This window comes from Penicillium psychrosexuale, assembly GCF_028828465.1.
Source record: "Penicillium psychrosexuale strain IBT 29551 chromosome Unknown utg000001l, whole genome shotgun sequence".
Classification (NCBI taxonomy): domain Eukaryota; kingdom Fungi; phylum Ascomycota; class Eurotiomycetes; order Eurotiales; family Aspergillaceae; genus Penicillium; species Penicillium psychrosexuale.
In genome coordinates this window covers 2,570,634-2,597,117 of record NW_026643186.1, presented here as the reverse complement: position 1 = coordinate 2,597,117, position 26,484 = coordinate 2,570,634, and the positions used below count along the sequence as shown (strand labels likewise).

The window sequence follows — 26,484 nt, the reverse complement described above, 5'->3', positions numbered from 1 at the left end:
TTGATTTTATATAGAGATCTACGAAAGACAGTCTTAATTGAGATGTTTTCAATTAGTATGGTCGAAACCACAATGCTACCAGCCCTGTGGGCTCGATAAAAAGGGGTATGAGGGCAATAAAGGGAAATAGAGGACTTGAGACATGCACGCTCCTGGGTATGTCAAGTGCAAAGAAGTAGAAATAGAGCCACAATGATAACAATGAGAAACAGCGGCATCTTTGTCTCCGCATGCAGAGACACGAGTCAGTCCAGCAGAGACAGTAAAGAAAAAAAAAGAAAAACAGGTTGAAATGCAGATGTACAGAGAGCCCCTCGAATATCAAGAAGGCATGCGAGAAGATAAATGGACTGCCCCAAAGACCCCTAAAGATGCTTTCCACTTCCCACGCCGTTCTGTTGTGGCGATGACCGTCACCATGCAATGCCCATGACGAAGAAACAGTTCAATGCTCCAGCAGGAGCCATTCAATCAAATCGAGTCTAGTCCCAGTCTCCGAAACGCCCAAGGTGCTATGCATAGACAACAAAAAGGAAGAAAAAGTACAAGTGAAACGTGTTCACTGAGCCGCCATAAAGATAAGAAGAAAACGCCGAATGAAGAGTGCGGAATAGGAAATAAAAAGGGCCAATAATATCGACAGGGTTGAATAGAGGCAGGGTGGAACACTGCGTGAAGATGATAGGATAAAAGGTCGCACACCGACTTTGAGGATGATGTAATGAAGAACTCGGAAAAGCAAGTGCCAAGACGTCAGGTGAGCATGCAATGATGTCACAAGCAATCCCTTGAAGTCCCTTGAGTAAAAGAATTTGGATTCAGCCTCACCCCCGGTTTAGCAGCTGATCCCGGTTGGACAGGGAAACTGTGGAGATGGTGACTTGGTGGCGTTTAAACTGAAAGGTGGTGAGTTTTCAGGGTGGCCACTCGAACCAGTCGGGTGGCAGATATGATGTGTGAGAAAATGGTAACCGAGATATTCCCCCCGGGTAAACGCACCCCATTGCGGAAAGAGAAACGGTTGTAAACAGACATTCCCTAACCCTGCTGTTTTATGAGACCTGACATGCGGATATTAGGCATGTAGCTCATTGAGCGACCAGTTGGATGTGCGGTGAGAAGAGAAATCCGTTGACCATGGATTTCGTCGTAATGAAGTGAAAATAATTCGAATCCCGGTAAAACCCGCGACCGTTTGTAATGCATGGAACCCCCTGCTGCAGAGTCACAGGCGATCCCTCCCGATTGACGTCCACGGGATGTTGTACCCGGGCTACCTTGCGCCATCTCGGAAAGGCGGTTTATTTTTGTGCTTTGCGTGCTTTCGTACTGCGGGTCATTTCGCTCTTGGTCATGTTGCGAGTGAGACCCCCAATGTAGTCTTGTAAGATTTTGTTCTCGTTTTCCAACTTGTCATGGTCCGATTTGACCGCGTCGATGCGTTCGGCGAGAGCTTGAAGGGACGATTGGAGAGCCTTGGCCTGTCTGTATTTTTCCGAGTTCATCTGGTTAGCTGCCGGAATCTTGGATCTGATGTAATTCAGTAGCAAAAACGCCTTGGATGTCTTTTTTTCAACTCACTCTTGTAGGGTCTGTCGGGCCTCCTTGCCTAAACGCTCTAGGTCGGCAGAATTGCGTCGTGGACTCATTGCGCGGGCATCGTCGGGGGGGAACTCTTCCTCCTCAATTTCAATTTCAGGGTGGTCCCTCGGGACAAGGATTGAAGCACTGGGTTTGCGGCTCGCCATTCGCGGACGTTCTGATCGGCCTCGGCGCTCGTGTTCTGCGTCGGATATCGAAGACGATGATGACATTGACGACATATGCATGTGGCCACCGTCGTTGGGGTGCGGCAAAGTATCAACGGGAAAGGCTTCTGTCATTTCGGTATCTGATGCCATAAAGGTTACTGCTTCGCGACACACAATATCGAAATGAGGTCCAGGATGGCGGTCTGATCAGGCTCCCACGATTGGGGATGCACACTGAAAAAAAAAGGCCGGAGGGAAAGTAACGGCTGATGAACGACCACGGTCTACCCCTAGCGATGTACCCCAGACAAGAAATCTGTGTTACGCTTGAGGTAGCTACCGGGTCGGTGGAAAGTCGAAAGGAGATGGAGGAGTGTGCAATTCGCAAGACGACCGTGGCCGACTCTGACTAGACGAGTAATTCCGAAATGCGTGTGTGCTGAATCCAATTCGAGATTGGGAAAGAGGGGAGAGAAAGGTAAACCGGAGTGGTGTAACTTTCAAAGGGAAGGTCTAGGGAATATTTTTTTTCCACGCTCGTTCCGGGAAGAGAGGTTGGCCACAAGGGAGGGATCGAGGCTATAGATATGGCAAGAGGAGGACTTTCCAAGAGAAGAGACAGAAGATAGTTCGAAGAAAGAGAGAGAGGAGTCAGAGAACCGAAAAGAGCTTTGGGGGAAAAGGAAGAGAGTTTCGGTATCGGCGTTACAGCGGAGGGGTACCTCAGAGTGACCTACGTTGTGGTACGACGGGTGCGGTACCAAGGGGTACCTATGGAGTCTTCCGGTATAATTGCCTATCTTAACGGGAACCCATGTCCCTTGGATGCTCCCTCTGGTTTCTTATTTTCTTCTAGATGTCGGTATTATTCTTTTTTTTTTTTATAGATGAATTAATACCCATACTATATGGGCAATTCCCGTCGACATCGCGTGGCACATTATTAAAATAACCCAGCCCATAGACATCGAAATGCCCCCCCCTCGATCAATCAAATAAACCCAATAAAATCAAAATCAACCGGTGAAGATTCAGAAAAAGGAAAAAAAGAGGGGATTTCTAGAAACGAGAGGCGTTCAGGAACTAACGGGTGGCTCCTCAGATTCCCCTTTCCACACACCACCTTCCCGACAAGTACCCGGTACACCGCCGTTCCCTATTCGAGGCATGGTCCGATCAGGTACTCGGTACATCATAGGGCACACGATTTCCTCTCCACTGTAGCATTGATTTGACACGTATTGTGGGAAAAAAAAAGATTAAGTGTGTGTATTGTATATCGATCCACGGAGTCTGCATTCTTTTTACTTTATAGTCACTCTCCGGGAACTTGGGTCTTCCTGCATTATTCTCACCCGGATATGCCGTCTACGGGTATGGGGAATAATAAAGCAAAAAAGAAGAAAACAAAAGAAAACCGATCTTATATCGGTATGAATCGCGTATTAATCACGTATTATGCAGTATTGCACATGTGGCCATACCCCTGTCCTTCAGAGGGGGGCATGCAATGTCGATCGAGCCTCAGAGCCAAATGACGCCATGGATATCATTGGCCCCTTAGAAACGTATTTCTGGTCGCGGATACTTACTCCGTATACATCGTGGTGATACCAAAGTACACCTATTCTACTACCTACCTCGGCGATGTTGGATGTTGGATATGTTGTATACTGGTCATTATTCTACAACGTACAACATACAACATACGGGGACGAAGATTCCAAGGGGTAGATACCCGCCCTTGGCCAAGATCGGCCGAGGGACAAAGGAGGAGTGCCAGTAACCCCCCGTACAGATCCCGAAGGTCCTTCTTTGGTTCATATTGTCCCATCTGCCAATATAGAACGTATGTTGCACTGTAATAGAAGGCACAAAAAACATATCCGACGATAAATCCCCGTTCGCCCCTCGTTAGCCGCCTCCACCGCCACAAAAAAAAAAACGAGAGAGAAAACTGACCACAGCACTGGAGAATAATGCGGAAGATTAACTGACAGGAAAGTTCAGTGGCACAACTGCATTTTCTTGCTCCGCAGGGCCTGTCGTAATATCCCGCGACCAGTCACCACCTCCCGTCCTTAACCCACTCCATCGCAACCAATGTGCGCCCAACGCTTGGAATCCAGACGATCATTCATTATGACTTTCGACACTGGATTTGACATGCTTCCTTATTATTCGACGCCGAGCCAAAAAAGGAGGTGAAACCGAGTGCCATCATAGATGCCGATCTCAGCAAATCGTTTTCAATGAATGACTCTCTCTGCTATGCTCCCCGGTTTCGGCAAGATATGGTAGACCCTCATCCAAATTGCCGGTGCCACCTTCATGGTCCGGGGATATGTACTAGTCTTTCCGCCTTTGTCAACATCGGGTTTCATCGTGCCTGCCGAGTTAGAGCCGTCAGACTATAAACTCAAGAATGCGATTGATCCAAAGAAATATAATATATCAATATCCGAGTATACATCGTACATCATACATTCTACATCCTACATCCTACATAACTAATCTATTCTTGCCCCGCTTGGCTTGCTTATGCGGTTATGACAGCCAACTCACCCCCTCTATCAAACCAAATGCGTTCCTAGGTCCCGTTGTCAGATGACTTCAGCGGAACAGCGCTGAACTATACGCTCAGACCTACCGTATCTAGTACCTTCCCCATGAGCACAGGTGTAACTGCCAAAGGGTGTACGGAGTGCTCCGTCCTCCGTACTTGTACACCCTCTTCACCGAACCCCATGAGGTGGGGGGTGCGTGTGACATGCTTTGGGCCGTAATCTAAAAAGTCGATAAGAACCATGTTTAAGATTGGTATTAGGGTAATTCCAAGGTTTGCAACATAAAGCATTTAGGGTATATCATTTCTACTAGAGATTAATTGAACTATGGTTCCCGCTAAGCAAGAAAGAAAAACGTGGCCATCGGGGCAACTGAGACAAAATCGATATCAGACCACATTTCTACAGCTATTACCATTCCACCCGTTGTTCATGAGACATCCGCGTAATATCATGCGAACCCTGAAATTGCTTTTTTATTTATTTTTGGCGTCCCAAAGAGAGCTACTCCGAATAATGGTCAAACAAAGTACCCGCCGATCTGCAGGTATGTTTCGTCGCGTTGATTCGTGCCCTACGGACTCCCGAAACCCCCCACCTATACGGACGCGTTTTTTTGTCCCTCATTACGGAGGGGGCGTCAAGGATGTTTAGTCCGCACGCTAGAGTGGATGTTTGGGTTTTTCTTCCCTTCTTTTTGCTTCTTTTTGCCCCTCTCTGTGTTCTAAGTGGCCACCTTCCCGTCTTTCTTCGATGCTGGGTATTATTTAAGGCCCAATCATCGTGACGAGAATTCAAGGTTTTGGCATTTTAGTACGCGGTGACAAGGTATGTCGCTTTCATACTTCTGTTCATAAGGCTTGGTTTCGAATGATGACAATCCGAAGGAATACACCTTATCTACAGTGTAGAGGCTTCCTCCGGTCATTCTATGCATTCAACATCCAATGTCATCCAATGTCATCCACCTGTTCTCCTCCAACGGCCCGAAGTAGATAGTATAATAGAGTTTGATCTCCATATTATAGCCGAGGAAATCAACTTACCTAGAAATGTGTCGAACTGTGTCTCACATCGTCTCTGGGGGTCAATATCGAACATCATATCCGTGGCAAGACAACATGAAAGGTCTCTCATTCATTGCATAGGTTTCACTCCGGGAACACAGAGATATTATTGTTAGTTGCTCAACATGTATCGCATAAGCAGACCCAAACTGGAGTCCTCAACGTTGTGTAGCTATCGCCAGAAACATGTCTTATATTGTAAGTCGGCCGCAAAATGTCCTATGTCTCTCGCAAAACCCAACATAGGTAATCCCTCACACCAGTGTCCACTTGTTGCAGATCCGACGATCAACTATGTAATCCGGTTTTGGTTTTTGAATTCCTGTTTTATGTGCCGTGCTCTGCAGAGAGGATCACCGGAATGGGGAAGCTGGGGATCCATTGCTACCAATCGTTGTGTTGCTAATTTGATAGGTGCACGATGCGAGATCCATAGAGGATCGGATTAAAAGACTAGCGTTGTAGTACTACTGCTTTGATCGGCAGGTCCAAGGGTCAGGGGAAGTTGTCAAGATGCGAAAGCAGTTCCAGTTTGAAATAATCGTAACTACTGAGAAGCCAATGTCGAACCTGAACGATATGATAATGATTCCCAGTAACTGTAGCTGTATAGGATGTACAAAAAAAGAGCTTCAAAGCCCTGGATGCAATGAATGGTGCCTATTTACCGCCAAAACACCAACCCCAAACCCAAACCTTTCATTTGTTTTGTTCATAGGACGTCATAGGATTGCCACTGGTACAGGGCTCTCAACACAGCGACGCCGCCGGACTGTGTTTCCACTGTGCGGCCTCGGCCACGATCGTTGTAGTCCTTCGGCGTGAAGCCTGTAGTTGATTCATGATCGGCATTGCGGTAATCTACAGCACCATTCGGGATAGTGCTGCTATCCACGATCTCGTTGGCATCCAGCTGATGATACGAGCGGCCCCACCAGGTACCAAACTTGCCGGCTTTGTCACGAGTCACCAGAGCAGCCTGCGCATTGTGTTTAATCCAAGAACCATAGGTGCGGCACTGCTTTATATGCTGCTCATAGACTTCGGCCCAGTCGTCATCTGCTGCATTTCTGCGGGTCCCGTCCGCCAGGAACTGCTTCTCTTGCGGCTGAAGAGGTCGACAGAATCCTGCAAGGTAGTGGAAAAATATGCCTTTGAAGGTCTGTCCATCCTGGGAGCAGGTTCCATGAGAATCACATGCGTCCTCGAGCACACCTCCGCGACCAAGTCCCTTCCACTGCTGGCTAGAGGTATGTGGCCACCCGGTAGCCTGCAGTACTTTGCGAACAAGCTCGTGACCGTCACGCAGATAAACTTGCGAGTTTGTGGCTAGCCAAAGTCCTCTCAGCCCGCTGAGAATGACTCCTTGATTGTAGGTGTAGACCATAGAGTTAAGCTCATCGCATTGTCCCGAGCCGGGATTTGATGCGCTTTGCCAGCCACGGATGTGGAAACCATCTCCATAGAGGCCGCCGATCCCAGTCATATTTGACTTCTTGAGCCACTCATATCCGTCAATCGCAGCCTGCAGATGAAGAGAGTTGTATGGGTTCTTCCGTGCGCGCTGCGTGCCCGAGTCGACAAGGAAAGGGGCGTCAATGGAATCACCGGGGAAGTACAAATACATCTCGATGCTTGCGGCTATATAGAGCTCGTTTGTAATCGCATTCTTGTATGGCGTCAAATATGGGCTCCAGATCATGCCGCCCTCGCAGAGGGTCTTGTCCCAACCAGCAGAGGCGAGCTCGTAAAAGACGCGTGCTCTGTGTGCAGCAGAGTTCTGGAACTGAGTACCGTACCACAGTTCTCCAGAACTGTTGTTTGAGGAGACATAGTGAAGGTCCGAGTGAAGATTTTGCAACTTGATATTTTCCAACCACCCTAGCACGACCCATAGCATGTCATCGTAGGCCTGATTTCTAAGACTGAAAGAGTTCTCGCCAAAGTAGAACGCGGCAGTATGGCTGAAGAATCGATTGACCGTATGCTCGAGCCTGAAGAAGGATAATCCTTGCAATTCATCCGTGTCGGGGATATCGAGCGGGCCTGAGGTTAGAGTCGAGAGCGCTGCCGAAACGTGTGCACCCAGCACCGCCGCGGTCCAATCGATACTGGTCGGCCACGTGCCCTGCCAGAGCACAAAATACTTGTCTTGCATCACCTGCAGGGCGGCGATAAGATCCTGTAAGGTATTCAGAATGGGGTCGCGAACCGACGCTTCCCGCGCCGATTCAGTATCCCCAAAGACTTTTGGGGAATCATCAATCGGACTGGAAAATGAAGGCACTCCCAAAAGTTCCTGAGATGGATACGCCAGCGCATTGACCGCAGCTGAAAACGATAGGAAGCATAGCATAAGAATACAGTATAGAGGTCGTGATAGCCCCAAGGGGGTAAAAGATATGTATTGGGGAGCCATTCTGCCCTAGGAAATATATCCTGTCAGAGTAGGTCTCCCAGACACAGGATGCTGGAGTCCGTCTATAAGAATAGGGAGTAGAGAGGGCACAATGAGATCGACTAAAAAAGAGGGACAGAGATAACCTCATGCGCCATGCGGGGAAGCCGGGAAGGGTTAGGCTTAGTCACAAGACCCGCTGCCCACCTGGGCACCGGGGCAGGTGAATATCCACATCCATTGTATGCATCAAAGCCTTAAGAGCATTCAAACCATCTGACTCTACGATATGTACTGACTCACTCTAGAGTCCAATATAATTTATCGATTCTACTGTTGCGCCACATGGCTATCGCATGATGCATTCCACCCCATAAGGGATCCTGCAAATACATCGTATACTAATACTCTACTAATATATCATCTTTGATTTTGTCTTCAAATAGGTCACAAGACAAGTGGGTATGATGAAGGTCGCTTATAATTAAGAAGAACCATTCTTCATAATGTACATTACTCCCAGAGGCAGGTCTTCGAGGTCCAAGGTTGTCTTTGTTGATCAGATGCTCATACATCAATTTTCAATTTTCATCAAACGGCCTTTCATTTCTGAGTAGAAGTCAGCATGATTGAAGTTAAAGGTTAAGGACGGGTTTCCATACCATTATGGCAATCTATCGTGGCGCCGGCACGTACCTCTTATGTGTATGTGTCCCATGCACACCCACACTCGGCCTGTGGACCCATACAGGTTCAACTGAGGAGTGGCCATGCCGGCGAATACTAGATGATATGTCCATCATTTGTAGACAATTCTGGTAGGAAGGTGGGCAAAGGTTCGAACGAAACAGCGCGAGGTATGGAGAAAAATGCGAGAAAAAACAAAGCCCAGGTATCAATAGAAGATCACAAGCAATGTATGCAGGTCAATTTTTATCGTTCCCATCCATCAGGAAGGCTTATTCCCGGTCGCCGCCAGCTTCGGGGCTGCGACTCCGGTTGGGGCTTCTGCTGCGATTCCGAATAGCACGGCCCTTTGGCCCTCCATTCTTGTTCTTGCCTGATGGGGGCGGGCGGACAAAAGCATAGTCGACACGAAGCGTCTGTTCGAGGAGCTTGTAACCGTTAAGGTTCTGGATAGCTTCACTGGCTTCGGGGAGCGTGGAGTATTCGATCAATGCGTAGCCCTACCAAAATAGTGGTGTTAGTAATCCTTTCATTGGACGCGAGTCAAGAAGGGTCCCCTTGTTTCAGAAGGAACGTTGTTGGGGGTCGGTTCAGAGGTAGTTGTGAAATTCAGGATGCGCACCTTGACATAACCCGTTCGCCGATCAAGGTTCAGGCTGAAGTTCTTGATTTCACCATACTCCGCAAAGAGTTCGGTAACATCCTCCTCCGACGATTCTTCGTGGATATTAGACACAATGATAATCCATCCTTCGATACTGCGCACGGCGACAGCGTTCCCCTGGGTGCGTGGTTCAAAACTGCGGTCCGATTGCTCGGGAGCGTCGTCGTTTGCGACAGGAGTGTCAATTTCCATCTCGTTCGACATATTGTGAGGTAGGGAAGCAAGAAGACTAGTGCGACTGTGTTGATATTATGTTGGGAGGTTTAATCTGCACGTTTGTAGTGGCCAATGAGTCTGTATCGCGATCTGAAGTCTGCAGAGGGCGGAGGGCGGTCTTATTGGGCAACCTCCGTCAAGAAGCTTGCAATCACATGACCACAACCTGCCCCTCTGATAAGTTCGAGTCCATTGCATTGTGCAATATGTGCATGTATCTAGATGATATTATTAGTCTCTGGACCTTAAGCAAGCAACAAGATGCTAGGTAACCAGTATATTCTTGTTGCAAAGGCAGTCATGGGTATTAAATCACTACCAAAAATCTACCATATTCAACTATGTTGTAGCATTAGCCATATCTATGTCAACTATCTAGTAGTGATTACTAGTTATGTGTTATATTTCTTTGCTTTTGTCGACTTCCAAGTCGGAGTTTTTCAGACTCCAATGGTTGTCACTATGCTTCCGGATGCAGCAGAAATGTCAAGGGAGTGGAGATTGTATTCACTACATACCCTATCTGCTATGTTTCTCGGCAAGTAAAAACAGTGATTGACTGACTGGTCTTGCCCATCTGAAGAAGCATCAAAGTTTAAGACCAAAAAAAAAAATAAAAAATAAAAATATGAACAGTTGGTCCATCAAATACACGGTTGTAAAATGACTGAGAAAAAAGAAGGCGAAACAACAATTCTGATGTTACAAACCCGATATTAGGTTGCACACTTAATATAGTGGATATGAAGGAGCTTAACGACGGTGGTTGTTGCCCATGCCGAGGATCTGGACCATGCGGATAAAGATGTTGATGAAGTCCAACTCGAGGCTGACTGACTCATTGACCACATCACGCTTAATCAAGCCGCGCTCGGCAAGACGAGCATGGTGCAGAATCTTCTGCACGTCGTAAAGAGTGAAACCACCGAAGACAGCAAGACCACCGTACAGCCAAACGCGCTCAGACCACATCAGAGTGCGAGCGGCAGTAGCAGGGAGGACCATGGGGGCGAGACCAGAGAGAGCAACGATGGCCACACCAGCAAGAAGGGGACCACCCAGGTAAAGGTACTTCTCCTGCTTGGCAGTGGCACCGACAAAAGCGATTGAGCCCATCATGCCAACAGTGTAAAGACCAGCGCGGGCGAGAATGGCAGGATTCATGAACATCAAGGGGGAGAGAAGAGCGGCCTGGGTAACGTTGAAGAGAGTCCAGCAGCCATACTTCAGAACGTAGCTTAATTGAAAAGTTAGCTATTATTCTCCTGAAAACAAAGAAGAGAGGGTAAAAAACTTACTTATCCGGGGAAGTGTAGAAAGTGCCGTACATGGACCCGATGCTGCCAACGAGACCTACGCCCATGACGAGCCACGGGTTCATAGCCATAAGACGATAAGACCAGCCACTCATGTGGAGGGCGCGAGCAGCAACACCAATTATACCGATACCAAGACCAGTGTGCACAAAAGTCTCATTCAGGAAGCTCCGCTCGTAAGCGGGCATACCGCCATCCTCTCTCGTTTCGCGGTTGAAGATGAAGTTGGTTGCCAAAATTGTACCACCAATAATGGCAGCGCCATATACCAGTTTCTGGGTCAAGTTACCATCCTGAGCAGGGTTGACACTCTGCTGCATGTATGTACGACGGAAGGCATTTTGGAAGTTCTGGCGAGACTGGGCGAAGATCGAGGAAACGCCCTGAGGCTTTGCTGCTTGGGTTGGCTTGATGGGAGAATTGTGAATGAATCGGGCGGTGTTTGTGAGCTTAGGGACCTGGCGAAGTGCCGAGGATACAGCGAACGGGCGCCGTAGGAAGAAAGCCATTTTCGCAATGGGGAGTGTCAAGAGCTAAGATTGAGGAGGTCTCTAAATGTCGGGACCGCGGATGATATGGAGGCGATTACTCATGTTCCGTCGGCGACCGCTTAAGTCCGGAAAATTCCAGAATTAGTCACGTGGATCAAGAAGTGGGATAGACAGTGAACTCCAGGGCTCACTTGATTGTTTAATCAGATCAGCTTGAGTACACATACGTCATCAACTTTCTAATTTCGGTTTCAGTTCGATTTTAGTCATGGCCTCAAGTCTAGAGACGATCAGCGTGGCACATCTACCATTGATGCCCGTGCATGTTGCTCTCTATCGCGATGTTCAAAATGCCGCCTTTCTGAAAGGTCAACTTCTCGACGGTCAGGCAGAATTCGAGTATGCATTTATCGATGCAAGCATGGTATGTTGAGTTGTCACCAAGGACTATGAAAGGGAACTAGGCAACTGACATTAAGCAACAGGTTCTGTCAAGGGCTCAAGTCATTGCTGCAGTATTCAGAGCAGTTAATGATTACATGCACAATCGACTGAAGTCTCACAATGTGCATTCTGAGATCGTATTCTCATTGAACCCTACGAATAATGTGGGTTGCCAATTTTAGGAGTTAGCGACGATTTTGCCACTAAAGCCGGGGCTAACACGGACTTAGATCACCGAATCGTTCCGTAGATTTGGTATTACCGATTCAACCAAAGATCTGTTGGTGGTCAAGGTCTCTGTCTCTCCGGAGATAACACATGAATCCGTTGCGGCCCACTTGGACAGCTCGGTTCAAGGAACACCTGTGCCTTTCGATGACCAGACACTCTCCGAGATGTCTGATATCAGCAAGATCAAGAAAGCATACAAGCTAGGGGCTCTGCCTTCGCCAACGACCAAGAAGAATGATGAGGCTAAGCAACGACTCGAAAATTCCTTGTTGAGTTCAATCGCCCTGAGTGGATCGTGAGCAATTGCCGATATCAAAGAACCAAATTCACTGTGCTCGAAATTCCTGAAGCCTGCCGTGGGACGAGTGGGAAATGCATGCATTCTCCAAGTCGTGCTGTTTTTCTCCGGCGTGGGATACATTGAGCTCCAAATTGGCTCCGACTTGAGAATATGCCTGTCATCAATCACAAGCAGATCCTATGGGGTTTTTAGAGGTCTACTATTATTCAGCCCCAAGATTGAGCTGAGAACACTCCGGATTTGCACGAAGTCAAGATAATGATGAATTGAATGAAATATTCCCGAGATGCAAGGCAGTTCGACACTGGTCGTTTGTTTAGTGTGATACAGGACAGTAAAAAGACGTCTTCAAATCAAGAATTAATTGATTCCATAAGCATTCAGCGTAAATATGTCTAAACTGGATTTACTCTGCTGGGGTGAATGCAGTTGGTTGCCGGGCCAAACTACGGAGTATGTACATAGAGCTTTGCCAAGACCGCGGGCGATCGACCCTTGTGGATCGAAATATTGAACTCGGATCTCCAAACGCTACTTCTCCAGCATACCCAACTCGCAGACACTTTATACTGTTTTTCCGAGGTATAAATGTTGCCTAGGATATGTCCTGATATAGAAAACCCAAGCAGTGCACGCGACTCGCCCTGATCAATCAAGCAAACACCAGAGACGCGACTTGCCACGATGGCCAGCATTGCAGACGTGATCATTCTGTCGTCCTCTCCAAATCCACCGCGGTCACCAAGGCGAGGTAGGCATGATGCAAAGCCGGTACCTTGTGTCTTGCCACGAGGTACAACGCCACCACCAATAAGCTCGACATCCGATTTGTCCCAACCTCATACGCGTTCCCGGTTTTTTCCCACTCCAATCGCGAGCAATATTTGTTGTAAGGACGTCACGAAGCCGAAAAAGCGATTGCCAAAGAAGGATCCTACTTCAGACACCAGCAATAAAACCGCGGTGAACAAACCGCGGCGGAAGGCGCAGAAAACCGCGGATGCGCCAGGAATAATTGCGCTTGGGGACCCCAAGCCAGAGACTGTTGGCACAAAGAATGACACAATGAAACCAACAAAAAGCCGTCCTCGAAAGAATGCCAAGAGTAAAGATGCGGGAAACATGACTCTGGCTGGGAAAGTTACAAAGACAAGCGGCGATCAACCAGCAAAGAAATCGAGCAAAGGTGGGAAGAAGACGGTTGCCACAAAGTCATCTCCTTCGGAAGATGTACCCAACAAATCTACTCCCAAGGAATCAAATGCTTTAGGAAAGAATGAGGTGTTACATCTAGACGAGGCAATGAGAAGAAGGATGGACTGGACACCACCAAGGGAGACCGCTTACGAGGAAACTGTCACCGTGAACGATGGTGAAATCCCGTATAAGGATCATGATACGAACCTTACAGGTGTATTTGGCAAGTTGGTATCCGATTATAATTACTCCGGGTTAGCTTTGAACCCCAGCGACCTCTTGCAGAACGACAATGGCAGAGGACCAACGAAGCGTCGGCGGATAGAGTTGGTCAATCCTGAAATCCAATCATCACTCGATGGAAGGTACTCTGATTCAAATGATCAGGCGTCTGCTCAAGGAGAGAACTTGGAAAAGCCCAAAAAGACAACCAAGGGCAGACCTAAGAAGTTCACCACCTTGACAGCGCGCATGACTGCGCAATATTCAACAAATGATGTAGAAGAGGATGAGCCGGTGATCGATTGCCTTCCGGACATCAGAACGACAAAAGGTAGACGAAGAAAGGCCAAAGAGACAGAGAAACAGTCTTTGTTCACGGTACTTTCCCCGGAAGCAGCCGTTGAACTTCTGAATGATCAAGATCTTGTATTTGGCACCTGCAGTCAATTGCAAAGAGATGATTCGCCGCAGACTCTGCGGGAGACTCAGCAAGCTATCCATGCTTCCGAAAGTCTTTCATATCTAGAAGGGACGCGCAATAAGGACCCCAGCGTGATCCAGGAGTCGTCTACTCGTTTTGTATCAAGGTTGGCAGGCACCAGGAATCTGTGGTGTGTTGGCGCCAGAGACACTGAAGGATCTTTGATTCAACCACAAACACTAAACGTGGTTGACTTGACGGATGAACCTCCTGCCAAGGAGGGTGTGGAACAAGCAAGCCACAAACCTCTTCAAAGGAACTGGTTCGAGCTTGAATTCGCAGACATAGATTCACCCCCAGAAAAGAGACCATCATCACCTCCCTTGACCAAAAGGGGCTTGGATTCTGACACACAAGTTCAAGCTCCGGCTCCGATCCTGGCAGCTACAGCTACGGCTATGGCTACGGCGAAGGCCAAGGCGACTACAAAACCTGCAAGTGGAGCCAATGATACTCCGACTGAAGCGGTTGGTTCCCAGTCAACTAGCTCGCAGGCGCCCTCAGTGCCACAATATACCGGATTCACGGATGCAGAGTTGTCTAAACAGATCTCCAATTATGGCTTCAAGGCAGTCAGAGGCCGCAAGAAGATGATCGATCTCCTTCAACAATGTTGGGAATCGAAACACGGTAGCAATGCTACCCCTGGCAGCCAGCCTATTTACCAACCCGAGCAACAGCAAGAACCTGCCTCTAAAATGGACAACGTTCCGAAACCCACCTCGAAGGGGACGGTGAAGTCTAAATCTGGAACATCTATAAAGAACCGAAAATCACTCGACGCGATAAAATCAACACCCGCCTTACGAACCAATTCCCAGACAAGCCCAAAGAAAAACCCAGGAGGGAAGCCTATCACTGGGACTTCTACGTCATTTATTGATGTAGAAGAGATTCAAGACTCAGAAGAAGAAATCACTCCCTCTCCAAGTCAAGTACAAAAGCACTACACCGATATCTATTCAAAGTCCAAGGCCGGCAGCCGGGTACAACACCACTCCTTGGATATCTTCACAAAAACACCACCACCGAGCCCGACCAAGCGCAAGGTCGTTTCCTCCAATATAGTCAAAGGACCACCATCCTCTGCACCCATCGCAACCACCTACACAGCAGACTCCTCAACAGAAATCAACTTGGTAGAAATATCTGCACAGATCACCCAAGCTGTTCGCGTTCAACCTCGGCTCTCGCCGCTATCATCATCTCGTGGTAGCCGTAATCGACCGACGTGGCATGAGAAGATCCTCATGTACGACCCTATTGTTCTGGAAGATTTTACAGCATGGCTCAACATCGAGGGACTTGGACTTGTGGGTGAGGATCGCGAGGTTGGCACTGCGTCTGTGAGGGAGTGGTGTGAAAGCAAAGGGATCTGTTGTTGCTGGAAAAATAATGCCAGCTGGTAAAAAGGCCGATGGTTATTTGCATTGCATTTCTATTATGGATACCCAGTGCACAATTTGGGCTTACATGGTCACACTACACATATACCCATTGACTATCATTTTGGAAATGAGACGAAAATATTTGATTATCTCATCTACTGTAAGAGATCTCTCCTTTAATTCAAAATGCAAGCATTTATGTACCCCGAAAAAACACAAATCTTGTCACCATGTGCCACCCCAATCTTCTCGATCATACACTCCATCTCGGCCAGAGCAGGACCGATACAAACAGGAAACACGGAACTAAGCCCACGAGGTATGATAAATCATGGGAAAAAGGGCATCACAGTCACAGTAGACTATGGTGATGATTTCTGGGATCAAGGTTTGGCTGGTAACTGAGTTAGCATCAGTCCGTGGATATCTCACAAAGATGTGGATCCTAGAAGAGATGAATAAAGACATACCTCGTAGTGGTCCATGAGATTGGCTCTGTAGGAGCCGTCCAGACAGTTCTGCAGCTGTAAATTCTTCTGCTGAAGCTGTGCGATCTGCTCCTTTAGATCCATATTCTGCTTCTGGAGGTTCTCGATAAGAGCGCACATCCGCCCAGCCTCGCCACGCACCCAGGTCTCACCGGTGACACGGTCAGTGACTTTGCATGGGATGTTGAGGATAAGGCAACAACCGCAGCCTCTAAGATCGGGCGTGCACTTCATCTTCTTGAGCTACATATCGATTCAAACGCGTCAGCATGGTGCTCTGAGTCAAAGCAAACGAGGTATCGGAATATGATAGATAGACATACCTTGCAACGATCACAGGCCTGACCAACACGATGTTGGGACTTCGTGACCTTGGAACGCACCATGGCCGACCAGTCGGGCTCTGGGTCATAGCGGCTGCGGCGAGTCTTCTTGGGCTTCGGGCCATTCTCGCTAGGATCGTCGTTGATGGGCTCGTCGTCCGGCATTGTAAAGTCTGGGGTATCCATGATGAGGTTGGATGGTGCTGTTCTTGGAAATGATGGTTAAATGGGTTCTCATCCCGTCTTCTTATGCAAAGTACCGAAGAAACAGTTTTTAGTCTGGGTTTGAGATCTTGGAGGACTTGCCTTTCATTTTTCAGGCTAGTTTCAGGTAGGAATCACTTTTCTTGCCTTTTTCTTTTTCTTCTATCCAGAGAAAAGATCCGATTCTGATCTCATTCTGATCACAAAGCCTTTGTCTCTGGTAAGATCCCTTTCTTCAGATGGCTTCGCTGTCTCAACAGAGCGTATGACAATCAATTGGACTGATGTCTCACCCTATTTGCTTTGTTATACCTAGAGATTCCCAATCAGAGTATCGACAGAGCCATTGTTGTATACTCTTAGCTATTTTGCACGTGGGATGCCTCCTTATTGTCCTAGAAATTGTCTTAGCCTTCTAAAATTGCTCTTTATCTTTGTGCCGTTGGTTCTTCTTAATGATTATACTGTCTAAGAGTAAGTGGAACTATTTCCCACTTAGACGCTCATGGCCCAATAGTAAGGGTTTAGTACTTGTCAGTGCAATATAACTTTCATCAGGCTATTATTCTCAGCTCCACCCTTATTCATACACATTATTTCTTCGTGGGAGATATTCCAAATTGTAAAACAAACTAAGATATCACCCATCAGGGGAGCTTTGGGAATTCGATGGCTAATTCAAATTTCCATGAATACGAGTATCATCTCTGTAATCCTCATCCACGGCGTTATAAATGCTAGCGGGTTGAAAAATTGGCCAGACTAGAGCTACATCCTACGTTAAACTTGAGAGCAAATGTACAAAGAACGTGATAGCGATGATAATGAGATTGAGATAAAATATAAGAATAAAATATATAAAGAATGTTGTGATAGAAACCAATGTCTCCCAGCTCTGCGTATCCTATGGTCCTATCAAATCCAAGGCTAACTTAATCATAACGACAGTGGGGGCAAGAATTGGGGTGAAGAGTCGATCAGATTGATCTTAGAATGGAAAGGAAATAAAGAAAGAGGCGATTGAAAGAGAAAAGAAAAAAGTCAAGCTGAAACGAATGTGAAGAAGAAGAGAAAGAAATAAGAGAAAAACGACAAAAAAACGAAAAAAACGAACGGCTCTCGAAGCTAAGAGTCTGAAGCCCGACGTCGTTTCCGAGACACAGTAGGTGCAGGTGCCACAGGTGCGGGTGTCACAGGAGCAGGTTCAGACATAACAGAGGGCGATTCACTCGCGCGATCATGCTGTTCTTTCGCCTCCAGAAGTCGAAGTTGATTTCTGCACTGATCAGCTGAATACCACCTAGTACCACCAAGTTCTTTCATCTAAAGAAGAAGAAAAGACACGTTAGAACTCTCTATAGAACATGGACATGGGAAATCTCACCTTGTCTGAAAGATACTGAAATTTGTCATTTGCCCAGTTCCTATGGGCGTCGAGCAAAAGTTCGATCTAGTAGACTTGCGTATCAGCACGGACTGTTCAACACATGTACATTCCAGCCCACACATATTGCTTATACCATGTGTTGCGAGGGGTTACGCACTCACATCGGAATTCGCCCAGCGCACCTTTCGCTCGCGGTAGCGGCGATGAAGACGCATCTGCAGGCGTGACTCAGAGGCTTCTTTCTGGAACTTCTCCTCGAATTCCAGACGCACGACCTTCCAGGCCTTCTTTTTGTCTCGCAGATCTTCGACAAATGCGTCTTCATACTCTGCTCGGGGGTCGCGCCGTCCACGGCCCGGAGCCCGGGGCTTACGGAGTATGTGGGAAGAGGGCTGGATATCCTGGCGGTCTTGCTCCATTCGGCGAACACCCTCTGGATTAGGAGCAATGTTGATTGGGGCATTGCTCGGCTGCTCGCTCGAGGACGTGTCCGAGGATTGATGTCTGGCACGCTTGGCTGGGGAGCCCTGTGGGGAGCCCTGTGGCGACTGGCTAGGCGCCTCTGCCACACCATGCTGGACACCACTTGGGTCCGGAGCGTACATGTCGGGACTGGGGGCCAAAGACCGGGGGAAATTATCCGGGAAGGGTGCAGAGATACCAAGACCCACTGTGGCAGAGAGGGGGTCGTTGATGATGTGCTGGTGCTCATCTGCGTAGTAGCCCTGAGAGTGGTAACCGAATTCTGGGCCGGGGTGGAACGAGCTCTCCAGAACACCCAGTGGCATCAGCATGCCGGGTTCAGCTAGAGTCTCGGCGAAGTCAGGGCTGTAGCATCCCACGTACGGGGTCTAGATCGTAAACGGGGTCAGCTCATGTCGCAGAAGCATACAATGTCCTGTCTCAGAGGTGCATAGGACATACCGCTGGCATCATAGGCCAATCGGCTGGCATTCCTTCGTAGTACTCTCCCATTTCTTCAACGTAGGTGATATCCGAGCGGTTCGACATGACTCAGGTGGAACAGTGGAATATAAAACACGGGGTGATTCACGGTCGACAACGTTGTCTGAGTGGGGAGAATAAACGCCGAAGCAGCAGATGTGAAACGAAGTATGAAACTCGAGGCAGGGGAATATGTGGGACTGCAGGTGGCTGACAGACTATGGTTGAAGCTTTGGAATTGTTGGTGTATATCAACGAGGCCTTTCGCTCTGAATGATGAAGAGAAAATCCGACTTCCCAACCACCGAAAGCAGTTGATCTTATAAGATTCATGCGAGCAAGAAAAGAGGGGAAGATTGAAAAGCAAAGGAGATGCACAATTCCGCCCATACCTCCACTTTGGGGAGATATCACAGCCAGCACCGGGATGCCTCGTGAGGTAAGATGTGAACAATCAGTCGCGGAATTAATCATAGGCTCAGAGCGCACCAAAACAGAGATCGGTACCGCCGGTGAGCCCTGAGCTGCATTAGAACGTGGGAAACTCATGAAAACTCGACGAGAGCCTATGTCTTAGCGCTGCGGGCTCGTTAGTTCAATGCTGATATCCATCCCGGGGATCAGACTCTGCATTGCGAATAGGGATTAAGGTGATTCTATGAGCCCAGGCCCACTGCAACGGGCCAGAAGGAAAAAGCAAAAAAGCCAAAAGCAGGCAAGAAAAAACAAAAAAACGTGTTGCTTAGGGTTGTGGATGATCTTCCAAGGAGCCAAAGCGTAGCGCTTAGAGATCTGGAGAGGTCCAGTGCATGAATTTTGGACCCATCAAAAACTATAATGACCATAGAGTCATCATTATAATATAATAGTTGTATATTATATTATCTTGTAGCATATTGTAGGATGTTGTAGCATACCATAGCATATCATAGCGTATTGTAACATGGCCGGATCTTGCAATTTAGTTCTAGTCAGACATAAATGCGCAACTGCCCCTCTTCATAAGGATGTTCGGCACAGGTCATCTACTCTAATATTGTTTAATCTGGCAGGCCCCACGAGAAGAAAGGAAGAAGCAAAAAAACCCCCCCTCGTCTAGACGCTACTAGATTCCAACACACCGGTTATTGGGAAGATGGAGGGATTACGATCCCTCTACAAAGTACATTCTCCATAAAATCTTCATAAAATCTCCATGCATTCTCCATTTCCCATGCAGAGGCGTTGTTCAATGACCGGCGGTTCGCGACTGGCCACGGATGACCCGAATTCCTCCTGAGGCTGATGGAACCCCACGAGCCGCTTGGTGACTTGGTCCACGGGGAATCCACGACCACGGCTTAAGCGCTCATGCAGACACCCGGCTCATCGCGAGAATGCATGACAGCCTGGAACTTTCATTATGATGCTATTGATTTTATTTTATTTTATTTGCTTTGCTTTTTCTCAATCTCCAATCTCCACATCTGCGGTGATCGTTTGATTCCGGAGTCAGCTCTCCAAGCCACGTCCTGCTGCTAACCGCCCGAGAAAAAGCCAGGCGTTTCTAGACCTCGAATAATACGCTCATTTCTTTTGGATCTATCTTCTTATCACATTGCATCTTGGGAGTTGATGGATTCCCACCAATCTTGGACAGTGTTAAACCAACTTTGGAGGACTGGGATGTTTCTTCTGGTTCGTTTTGCAAGGGAAGTGCATTTGGCCCCCAAGTCAGGTCTGGGGTCTATTCTCATTTGCGCCCTTGAGGGACTTCTGATGTTCCTACGATATTATCGTATGTGATAGCTATCTTTCAGGGTGCATGCATATGTACTTTGTTGCGGCCCAATGCTCCTTTAGGTGCTAGAATACGGACGATATCTCAGTAATATTCTCGGCAGGGTTAACCCCGGTACGTGACTACCGGTGTAGCGGCCGGTTCCCGTGTATTGGAGCGAATCGAGACAGTAAATATCTACTGACTACAGGGTAGTTGGAGAATAAAGGAGATTCAATCCATAGCGGACTACTAGTCACATCAGACATCAAATGATCCCCGGGTAGCAGCGTGAAACGGTGTAGCTTGAGCAAGGTCCCCATGAACTTGGGGCCAGAATGCGGAACATTCCGTTGCTCCGTAGATTTTCTCATTTCCTGATTCTATCATAAAAAAAGGCCCGATAATCAAACGGTGGGTATGAAATCCCGGAGATAACCAGACTAGAACGGTAGTAGCGGGTCTTCCTGTGCAGTCAACACGTTCAGAGCCCACCCTGCGCAACATCTAATGACCAACCTGACTGACATGTAGTTATGCCATGCTGTGACCGATTTTGCCATAGAAAATCATCAATTAGCGAGAACTGTTCACTCGGTGGTCATCAGTTTCGTCCTCGTCCCCCGAAAACCCATCTAAACTGTCACGATGTGCTTTATTGTGACTAGTGCTTTCCAGGGTGTCGTCCGCTGCGATGGAAATACCACGAGCACCCCACCGGTTGTGGTTAGATTGACCATCCACTCCTTCCTCCTCGTCTTGAAGGTGCTGTTCTTCGTCTGTAGAGGCTCGCGAGGCCCGGAAATTCAGCACACGATTCACCAGCCAACTGTTCCCATAGTCCTCGGAGTCGATGACACCGCCATTGCGAAGCTTGACTCGCTGGCGCGAATAGTACACCCATGCAAAGTCGACATAAAAGGCAGTCTGTACAATGCTAAACACGACCGCGATCCAATCATAGAAGGGCTCCTTGTTGGAAAGGCGGACTATCCAATTTAGGATGTAGAATGCTCGGTAGGAGCCCAGAGCAAGCAGGTAATACGAGTCGATCACCGTCGGGACAGTGGTCTGGCGAAGGAGAAGGAGCTGCGGCAAAACACACACAGACTCAAGAATGATGGAGAAAGCCCAGCAAAACTAAGTGATTGGATCAGTTAAGCTACACGATATAAATACTTCCGGCTTGTCCAACTTACCTCAAGAAACCAGTAACGAGAAGAGTTGCTGTCGGACCTGTCGAAGAGCCAGATGGAGATAGGGGCCAAAACAAGGGACCCTACCACAGACCACAAAGCGAGCTTCCAAGCTCGCTCCCTCTCTCTCGTTCGCGGGTACACCTTCATCATCAGGAAGACCAGATATGAGGACGAGATGAGGTAAAAGAGCTTGAAGCAGACATTCCAAATGCTGTGCCACGTGCCTCCCGTGTATGTGGATGGAAAAAGTAGATCAAGATAGCGAAATATGAAGACGAGGCCGTAAAGCAACTGCGTGAGAAGTGAGATGCCTAAATCGAATTGGTCAGTGAGCTCTGCATGGTACCTAGGTAATCGGTTTATACAAAGGTATACGAACCTTCGGCGCTCTTATTCCTGTGGATAGCCCAGAGCAGGATAAATATTGAGCCTGCATGGGACAAATCTGCAATAATACGAAAGACATTCCAGGTCACCATGGCTGGAGAGTTGTGATCGGACAATCAAACAATGAGTTGGAGGTGTGGACACTTGTCAAGCTATCACCATTGAGGTCGGCGCCAGGTATCTGGAGGAATGGGATAAACAAGGATTCTCGAGTAGATTGGGAAATAAAGTACTTGTTTTCTGCGTATATACGTTCCCTAAAATGGGATTAACGTCCAGGAAGATACAATGAGTGAAGGTATATGGCGCTGTTAGAGTGACTGGGGGAGTTCGTTATCCGCAATCCACAGGAGCTCGGGCCGCGTGTCCTCTCACGTGAGGTTGACGTCAGCACGTAAATCGCGAGTAACTTCAACTAGTTAGACGGCGAGAAATATGGTGAATTGGTTTATCAGACAAAGGGAGAGTTGGCATTCTCGGGGTTTCTATCTGGTTGCCTAGCGCCCATTTATGGTTGACATGTGCTGTTCAACATTGCGATATCGTCGTATATATTTGGGGTACTGACAACATGTGAAATTAGTATGAAACATACGGAGTACACAATTTGACAATCGAATTGAAGGGCCAAACATACTATGATTAATCATGCTCTTAGCAAGTCATATAGTCCAAGGTTTCTCAAACACTTTTGGAGGAGATGAACTGAAGCAAGAAAAGATGCGGGGATGTTTAGGAGCAAATATATAAGCGTACAACTTGAGAGATAAATATTTGAGTTATCAAACGTTGATTCGAGGCTCTTCTTAAGCTTCTGGAGTGATACCGATAATCCGAGATTCTAGTCAAAACTAAGATCTATTTATTTGCGCTTATGACCGTAGTGGATTCGAGAAGGCCTAGATGCCCTAGGTGATGCAGGTGACGCGGTGAGATTCCCAAAGCAGATATAATCGCTGTAACGTGAGTACCTACCCAACAGTCATGATTAGCCTTGCCAATATTCCCAGAAGTAATGATTACTGACTTTGAATGAGGCTTGGCCTAACCGGAAGGATCCTATATCATCGTAGAACGGTCGAAACAGTCGGCCGGGTGAAAGAGCAAGGAATTGGTCATATTGATAGAAGCCTTTGTTGTTTTAGCCTATATTCACGAATATTGGAGCCATCCGTTGAAACGCATAGATATGTATCTTTTTCGTTGTGTTGACCTAGGGGCTTGGTATACCTAGATTCGATAAGGCGGCCTTTTCTATTGATTAAAACGGGGGGATGCAAGTCATATTTAACCCCAGCGACTCTTGGCAGTATCTTTTTGATATGGCGCACCAGGAAACATTCAGCACACCTGATCCTTTGCATGCATCATCTTCAAACCTAACCGGAGATATTCGATCATGACCACTTGATATCTCCTAGTCAAACAATGCCAGGAAATTCTGTAGTCCCAGTCGGCATGGACATCAGCAATCTTGTCAATTGCCATCAATTGTAGACTGACAAGGGGATGGACTGTGTGTGTGTGACAAAAAGGAAATGCCAGCTGGATTCTAAGAGGCTGGGCTTCTTGAATATATACAGGCCTTGGATGAACCCCGTGCTAAAACAAAAGATAAATGCTGATAGGGTCCTCCAGACTCTCTACCCCATACCGCATATTCTATCATCAACGAATGGCACGGGGGGCAGAGAGGGGAAGTGCCCCGGTGGCTTCACACGAAACCGTCTTGTGGCTGATCTAGCCCGCCAAGTCTCGGGTTGGACGGAGACTTCTACTTCTGTCAATTGAACGATGATGATTGCGGGATGATTCCCGGGGCCACTGGATGCCTTTGCAATAATTAGGCCCTCGGGCGCATCGTTGACTCGCATTGGGCGTGTCCTGTCATCCTCGCACGGTGTTGTGAGATCTCGCCGGGTCACCGGATTCTAGAACAGGCCACTCGCGGGTTTCTTCGGCCCAAATGTCTCATGGAAGTTGCCGGACGTAGTTATCTTTGCTTCTGCATCTTGATGTCGGTCGAATTGGATCACAGGACGAGGCATAAATTGTGACAGGGCCCCTGTCCGCGCATCGGTTCCTAGGCCAGAGAAGAACGGGTTGTGGAATGCACCGGAGGGGGAGTGGTTGGAGGCGCATTTGAATCGACACTGAATTTTAATTTGACATGAATAATCTACGTTAGATATTGGAGGAGTAAAAGATGAACATAAAGGGGGTATTTTAAGAAAGACAGAGGTATAGAGAGTAATAGAGGGGTCACATAGTAGGGAAATAGTTAGAGGGCCTGGTTATAAGATGAAAGAAACCAACACATTCGACGCATTTAACGTCTCGAAGCAATAGAAACTCGAGAATCCATATAAACTAGACGAGCTAGATAATCTATAGAATCCATATCGACTCTATCAAGTGTATCAACCGTCTCGAATGATATCTTCAGTGCTATTATTACTTTGGTTGTTGTGATATGAGGTGACTCCATCCCCGCTCTGCCTTTCCTCACAACAACTTCTCCTCTTCCTCCTTTCTCTTCTCTGTAACCTTGTCTCTCTCTCTCTTTCGCACTCTCTTGCACTCTATCTCGTTCTCCCTTCCTGGTGTTTTTAAAGTCTCTACTTTTTTTCCTGGTTCCTATCCTTAACCTTGCCTTCCCTTCAAAGTCAACCCCATCACCCAGCCTCATGTTCTCCCCATATTCGGAAGAATTCGAGGTCCCCGAATCGACGCTTCGACCATGCGATTTTGACCTGTGAGCCCTTCCCTTTGACTGCCAACCCACATAGGAGTTAAATCACTCCGGTCGGAGTCTGGACTTATCCGTGTCGCGACTTATTCATATTGTCCCTGTTACCTTTGTCAATCTGGTTCTGCCTGGGATGCGCCTGTGTCATCGTCTTTAGTGTAACGCTTCCGAGTTGACCAAGGCGCGCCAGTACCAGATCCTGCTAACCACCCCTCCCTCTACGCGGCCCTTTTTGTATGTACAGATGAATCGGCACAGGGTGATTGAAAACCGCGTGTGTCTTTCACCATGTCGTAAGTCCGTTCGTCTGTGATCTCCGTCCGGCCTCCAGCTGTAGGAGGGAGACTGGGTTGGAATTCAAGTGCACTTGGTCGCGTTCTTATTACATTGCCTTACCTCATCTTATGTTTCTACTATTCCCTAACTCGTTGCCCGATTAGTTCCCCCCCCGACATCTAAACGCCTCAAGACGTCAACAACCAGCGCCCCCCCGCATATGCTTTCGCAACAACAGATCCATCCGTTCCACCGCGTCCCAACCTTTGAAGGCATCCCGATTCCGACTGCTTCTCTATCCCAACAAAACCCCGGCGCTTCGCGCAAACGTCCTCCTTCTCCTACGGGATCGTCAGCCATGATGACAGGCCAAGGGAACCCTTCGGGTGGTGCGATTGATGACTCCGGTGCCATTCCCACGGTTGAGTCTACGCCTAAGAAGAAGGGACGCACCAATACCCCATGGACCGCAGAGGAGGAGCAAAGGCTGAAGACAATGCGCGACGCCGGGCGCAGTTGGAGTGAAATTGCCAAGGTGCGCGCGCGGCTTTTTATAGGCTGAAACTATGGGTTGCTGACCTGGGCCTTTTTTTTCTTACCCGTCACAGACTTTCCCGACCCGAACCGAGGGCAGTGTCAAGAAGCATTGGTATAAGGTGCGCAATATTAAGCGATTTTGGTAATACCACGTCTCGTCTTACTGACACCTTGCGCAGGACATGCACTACGCGGAATTTGCCGAAGATGAGGTATGATCCCGAGTTCTTTTAATGTCCGTTGTCGCACCCGCCCCTGACGTCGCACAGTCTGTGAAGCTTCGGGAGGCGATCAAGGAGTACGAGGCGAACAAGTGGAAGGTGATCGGCCAGAAAGTGGGCAAGCCTGCCAAAGTAAGTACCGGAATCTCCTGCATGTCATCGTGCATCCCATCTAATCTCGATATTTTCCGACAGGCCTGCGAACAGTATGCCAAAGAGCATTTCAAGAACGTCTGACTACCACGATGCCTCTGACGAAGTGATGATATTGTTTTTCTTAGCATCTTTTATGAATTTGGCATTCTCTCCTCCGGATTCCCTGCAATTCCAGAGCGATGCAAGTTTCATCGGTGGCCGCTGGAGGCCACTGATTTTACAAGGCAGATGGAGTTGGTGATCTGGAATATTTTTCAATATTATTCTCGAATTTCTTTTATATGCGCTATATGAACACTTGCGCATCCTGTTTTGCGATCCGTCATGTTTCCCTTCCCACTCCCAGGCGTTGTCTGCTTTGGTTTTGACAGCGCTGCTTTTTTTTTGCGCTTTGTGTCCATCAATACCATATGATTCCCACTGGTCCCAGTC

General features: G+C 47.9%; 10 protein-coding genes across 10 annotated transcripts; 3 read left to right on the top strand and 7 right to left on the bottom strand.

Moving 5' to 3' along the window:
- Positions 1 to 1,301: 1,301 nt before the first annotated feature.
- N7518_001009 (short coiled-coil protein) lies at positions 1,302 to 1,883 on the bottom strand (the record flags this gene model as incomplete). Its single annotated transcript, XM_057181937.1, has 2 exons — positions 1,302 to 1,530; positions 1,582 to 1,883. The coding sequence occupies 2 exons, from the start codon at positions 1,881 to 1,883 to the stop codon at positions 1,302 to 1,304; spliced, it is 531 nt and encodes a 176-aa protein (XP_057047287.1).
- Positions 1,884 to 6,097: 4,214 nt separating this feature from the next.
- On the bottom strand, positions 6,098 to 7,741 carry N7518_001008 (putative glycosyl hydrolase; the record flags this gene model as incomplete). The annotated part of the gene is made up of 1 exon (XM_057181936.1): positions 6,098 to 7,741. One exon carries the CDS (start codon positions 7,739 to 7,741, stop codon positions 6,098 to 6,100), a length of 1,644 nt encoding a protein of 547 aa, XP_057047286.1.
- Positions 7,742 to 8,742: 1,001 nt separating this feature from the next.
- N7518_001007 (RBM8 family RNA-binding protein) lies at positions 8,743 to 9,338 on the bottom strand (the record flags this gene model as incomplete). The annotated part of the gene is made up of 2 exons (XM_057181935.1): positions 8,743 to 8,970; positions 9,093 to 9,338. The coding sequence occupies 2 exons, from the start codon at positions 9,336 to 9,338 to the stop codon at positions 8,743 to 8,745; spliced, it is 474 nt and encodes a 157-aa protein (XP_057047285.1).
- A 765-nt stretch (positions 9,339 to 10,103) lies between these two features.
- N7518_001006 (Bax Inhibitor family protein) lies at positions 10,104 to 11,175 on the bottom strand (the record flags this gene model as incomplete). Its single annotated transcript, XM_057181934.1, has 2 exons — positions 10,104 to 10,587; positions 10,649 to 11,175. 2 exons carry the CDS (start codon positions 11,173 to 11,175, stop codon positions 10,104 to 10,106), a joined length of 1,011 nt encoding a protein of 336 aa, XP_057047284.1.
- Positions 11,176 to 11,425: 250 nt separating this feature from the next.
- N7518_001005 (EKC/KEOPS complex subunit CGI121/TPRKB) lies at positions 11,426 to 12,131 on the top strand (the record flags this gene model as incomplete). The annotated part of the gene is made up of 3 exons (XM_057181933.1): positions 11,426 to 11,581; positions 11,643 to 11,765; positions 11,832 to 12,131. The coding sequence occupies 3 exons, from the start codon at positions 11,426 to 11,428 to the stop codon at positions 12,129 to 12,131; spliced, it is 579 nt and encodes a 192-aa protein (XP_057047283.1).
- Positions 12,132 to 12,817: 686 nt separating this feature from the next.
- slx4 lies at positions 12,818 to 15,442 on the top strand (the record flags this gene model as incomplete). Its single annotated transcript, XM_057181932.1, has 1 exon — positions 12,818 to 15,442. One exon carries the CDS (start codon positions 12,818 to 12,820, stop codon positions 15,440 to 15,442), a length of 2,625 nt encoding a protein of 874 aa, XP_057047282.1.
- Positions 15,443 to 15,773: 331 nt separating this feature from the next.
- Positions 15,774 to 16,418, bottom strand: N7518_001003 (putative C6 finger domain protein; the record flags this gene model as incomplete). The annotated part of the gene is made up of 3 exons (XM_057181931.1): positions 15,774 to 15,815; positions 15,892 to 16,152; positions 16,233 to 16,418. The coding sequence occupies 3 exons, from the start codon at positions 16,416 to 16,418 to the stop codon at positions 15,774 to 15,776; spliced, it is 489 nt and encodes a 162-aa protein (XP_057047281.1).
- A 1,143-nt stretch (positions 16,419 to 17,561) lies between these two features.
- N7518_001002 (uncharacterized protein) lies at positions 17,562 to 18,834 on the bottom strand (the record flags this gene model as incomplete). Its single annotated transcript, XM_057181930.1, has 4 exons — positions 17,562 to 17,759; positions 17,821 to 17,886; positions 17,985 to 18,674; positions 18,748 to 18,834. The coding sequence occupies 4 exons, from the start codon at positions 18,832 to 18,834 to the stop codon at positions 17,562 to 17,564; spliced, it is 1,041 nt and encodes a 346-aa protein (XP_057047280.1).
- A 2,269-nt stretch (positions 18,835 to 21,103) lies between these two features.
- Positions 21,104 to 22,205, bottom strand: N7518_001001 (ER lumen protein-retaining receptor; the record flags this gene model as incomplete). Its single annotated transcript, XM_057181929.1, has 3 exons — positions 21,104 to 21,667; positions 21,727 to 22,037; positions 22,106 to 22,205. The coding sequence occupies 3 exons, from the start codon at positions 22,203 to 22,205 to the stop codon at positions 21,104 to 21,106; spliced, it is 975 nt and encodes a 324-aa protein (XP_057047279.1).
- Positions 22,206 to 25,358: 3,153 nt separating this feature from the next.
- Positions 25,359 to 26,133, top strand: N7518_001000 (SANT/Myb-like DNA-binding domain-containing protein; the record flags this gene model as incomplete). The annotated part of the gene is made up of 5 exons (XM_057181928.1): positions 25,359 to 25,673; positions 25,747 to 25,794; positions 25,855 to 25,887; positions 25,945 to 26,028; positions 26,092 to 26,133. 5 exons carry the CDS (start codon positions 25,359 to 25,361, stop codon positions 26,131 to 26,133), a joined length of 522 nt encoding a protein of 173 aa, XP_057047278.1.
- Between the last annotated feature and the right edge of the window lie 351 nt (positions 26,134 to 26,484).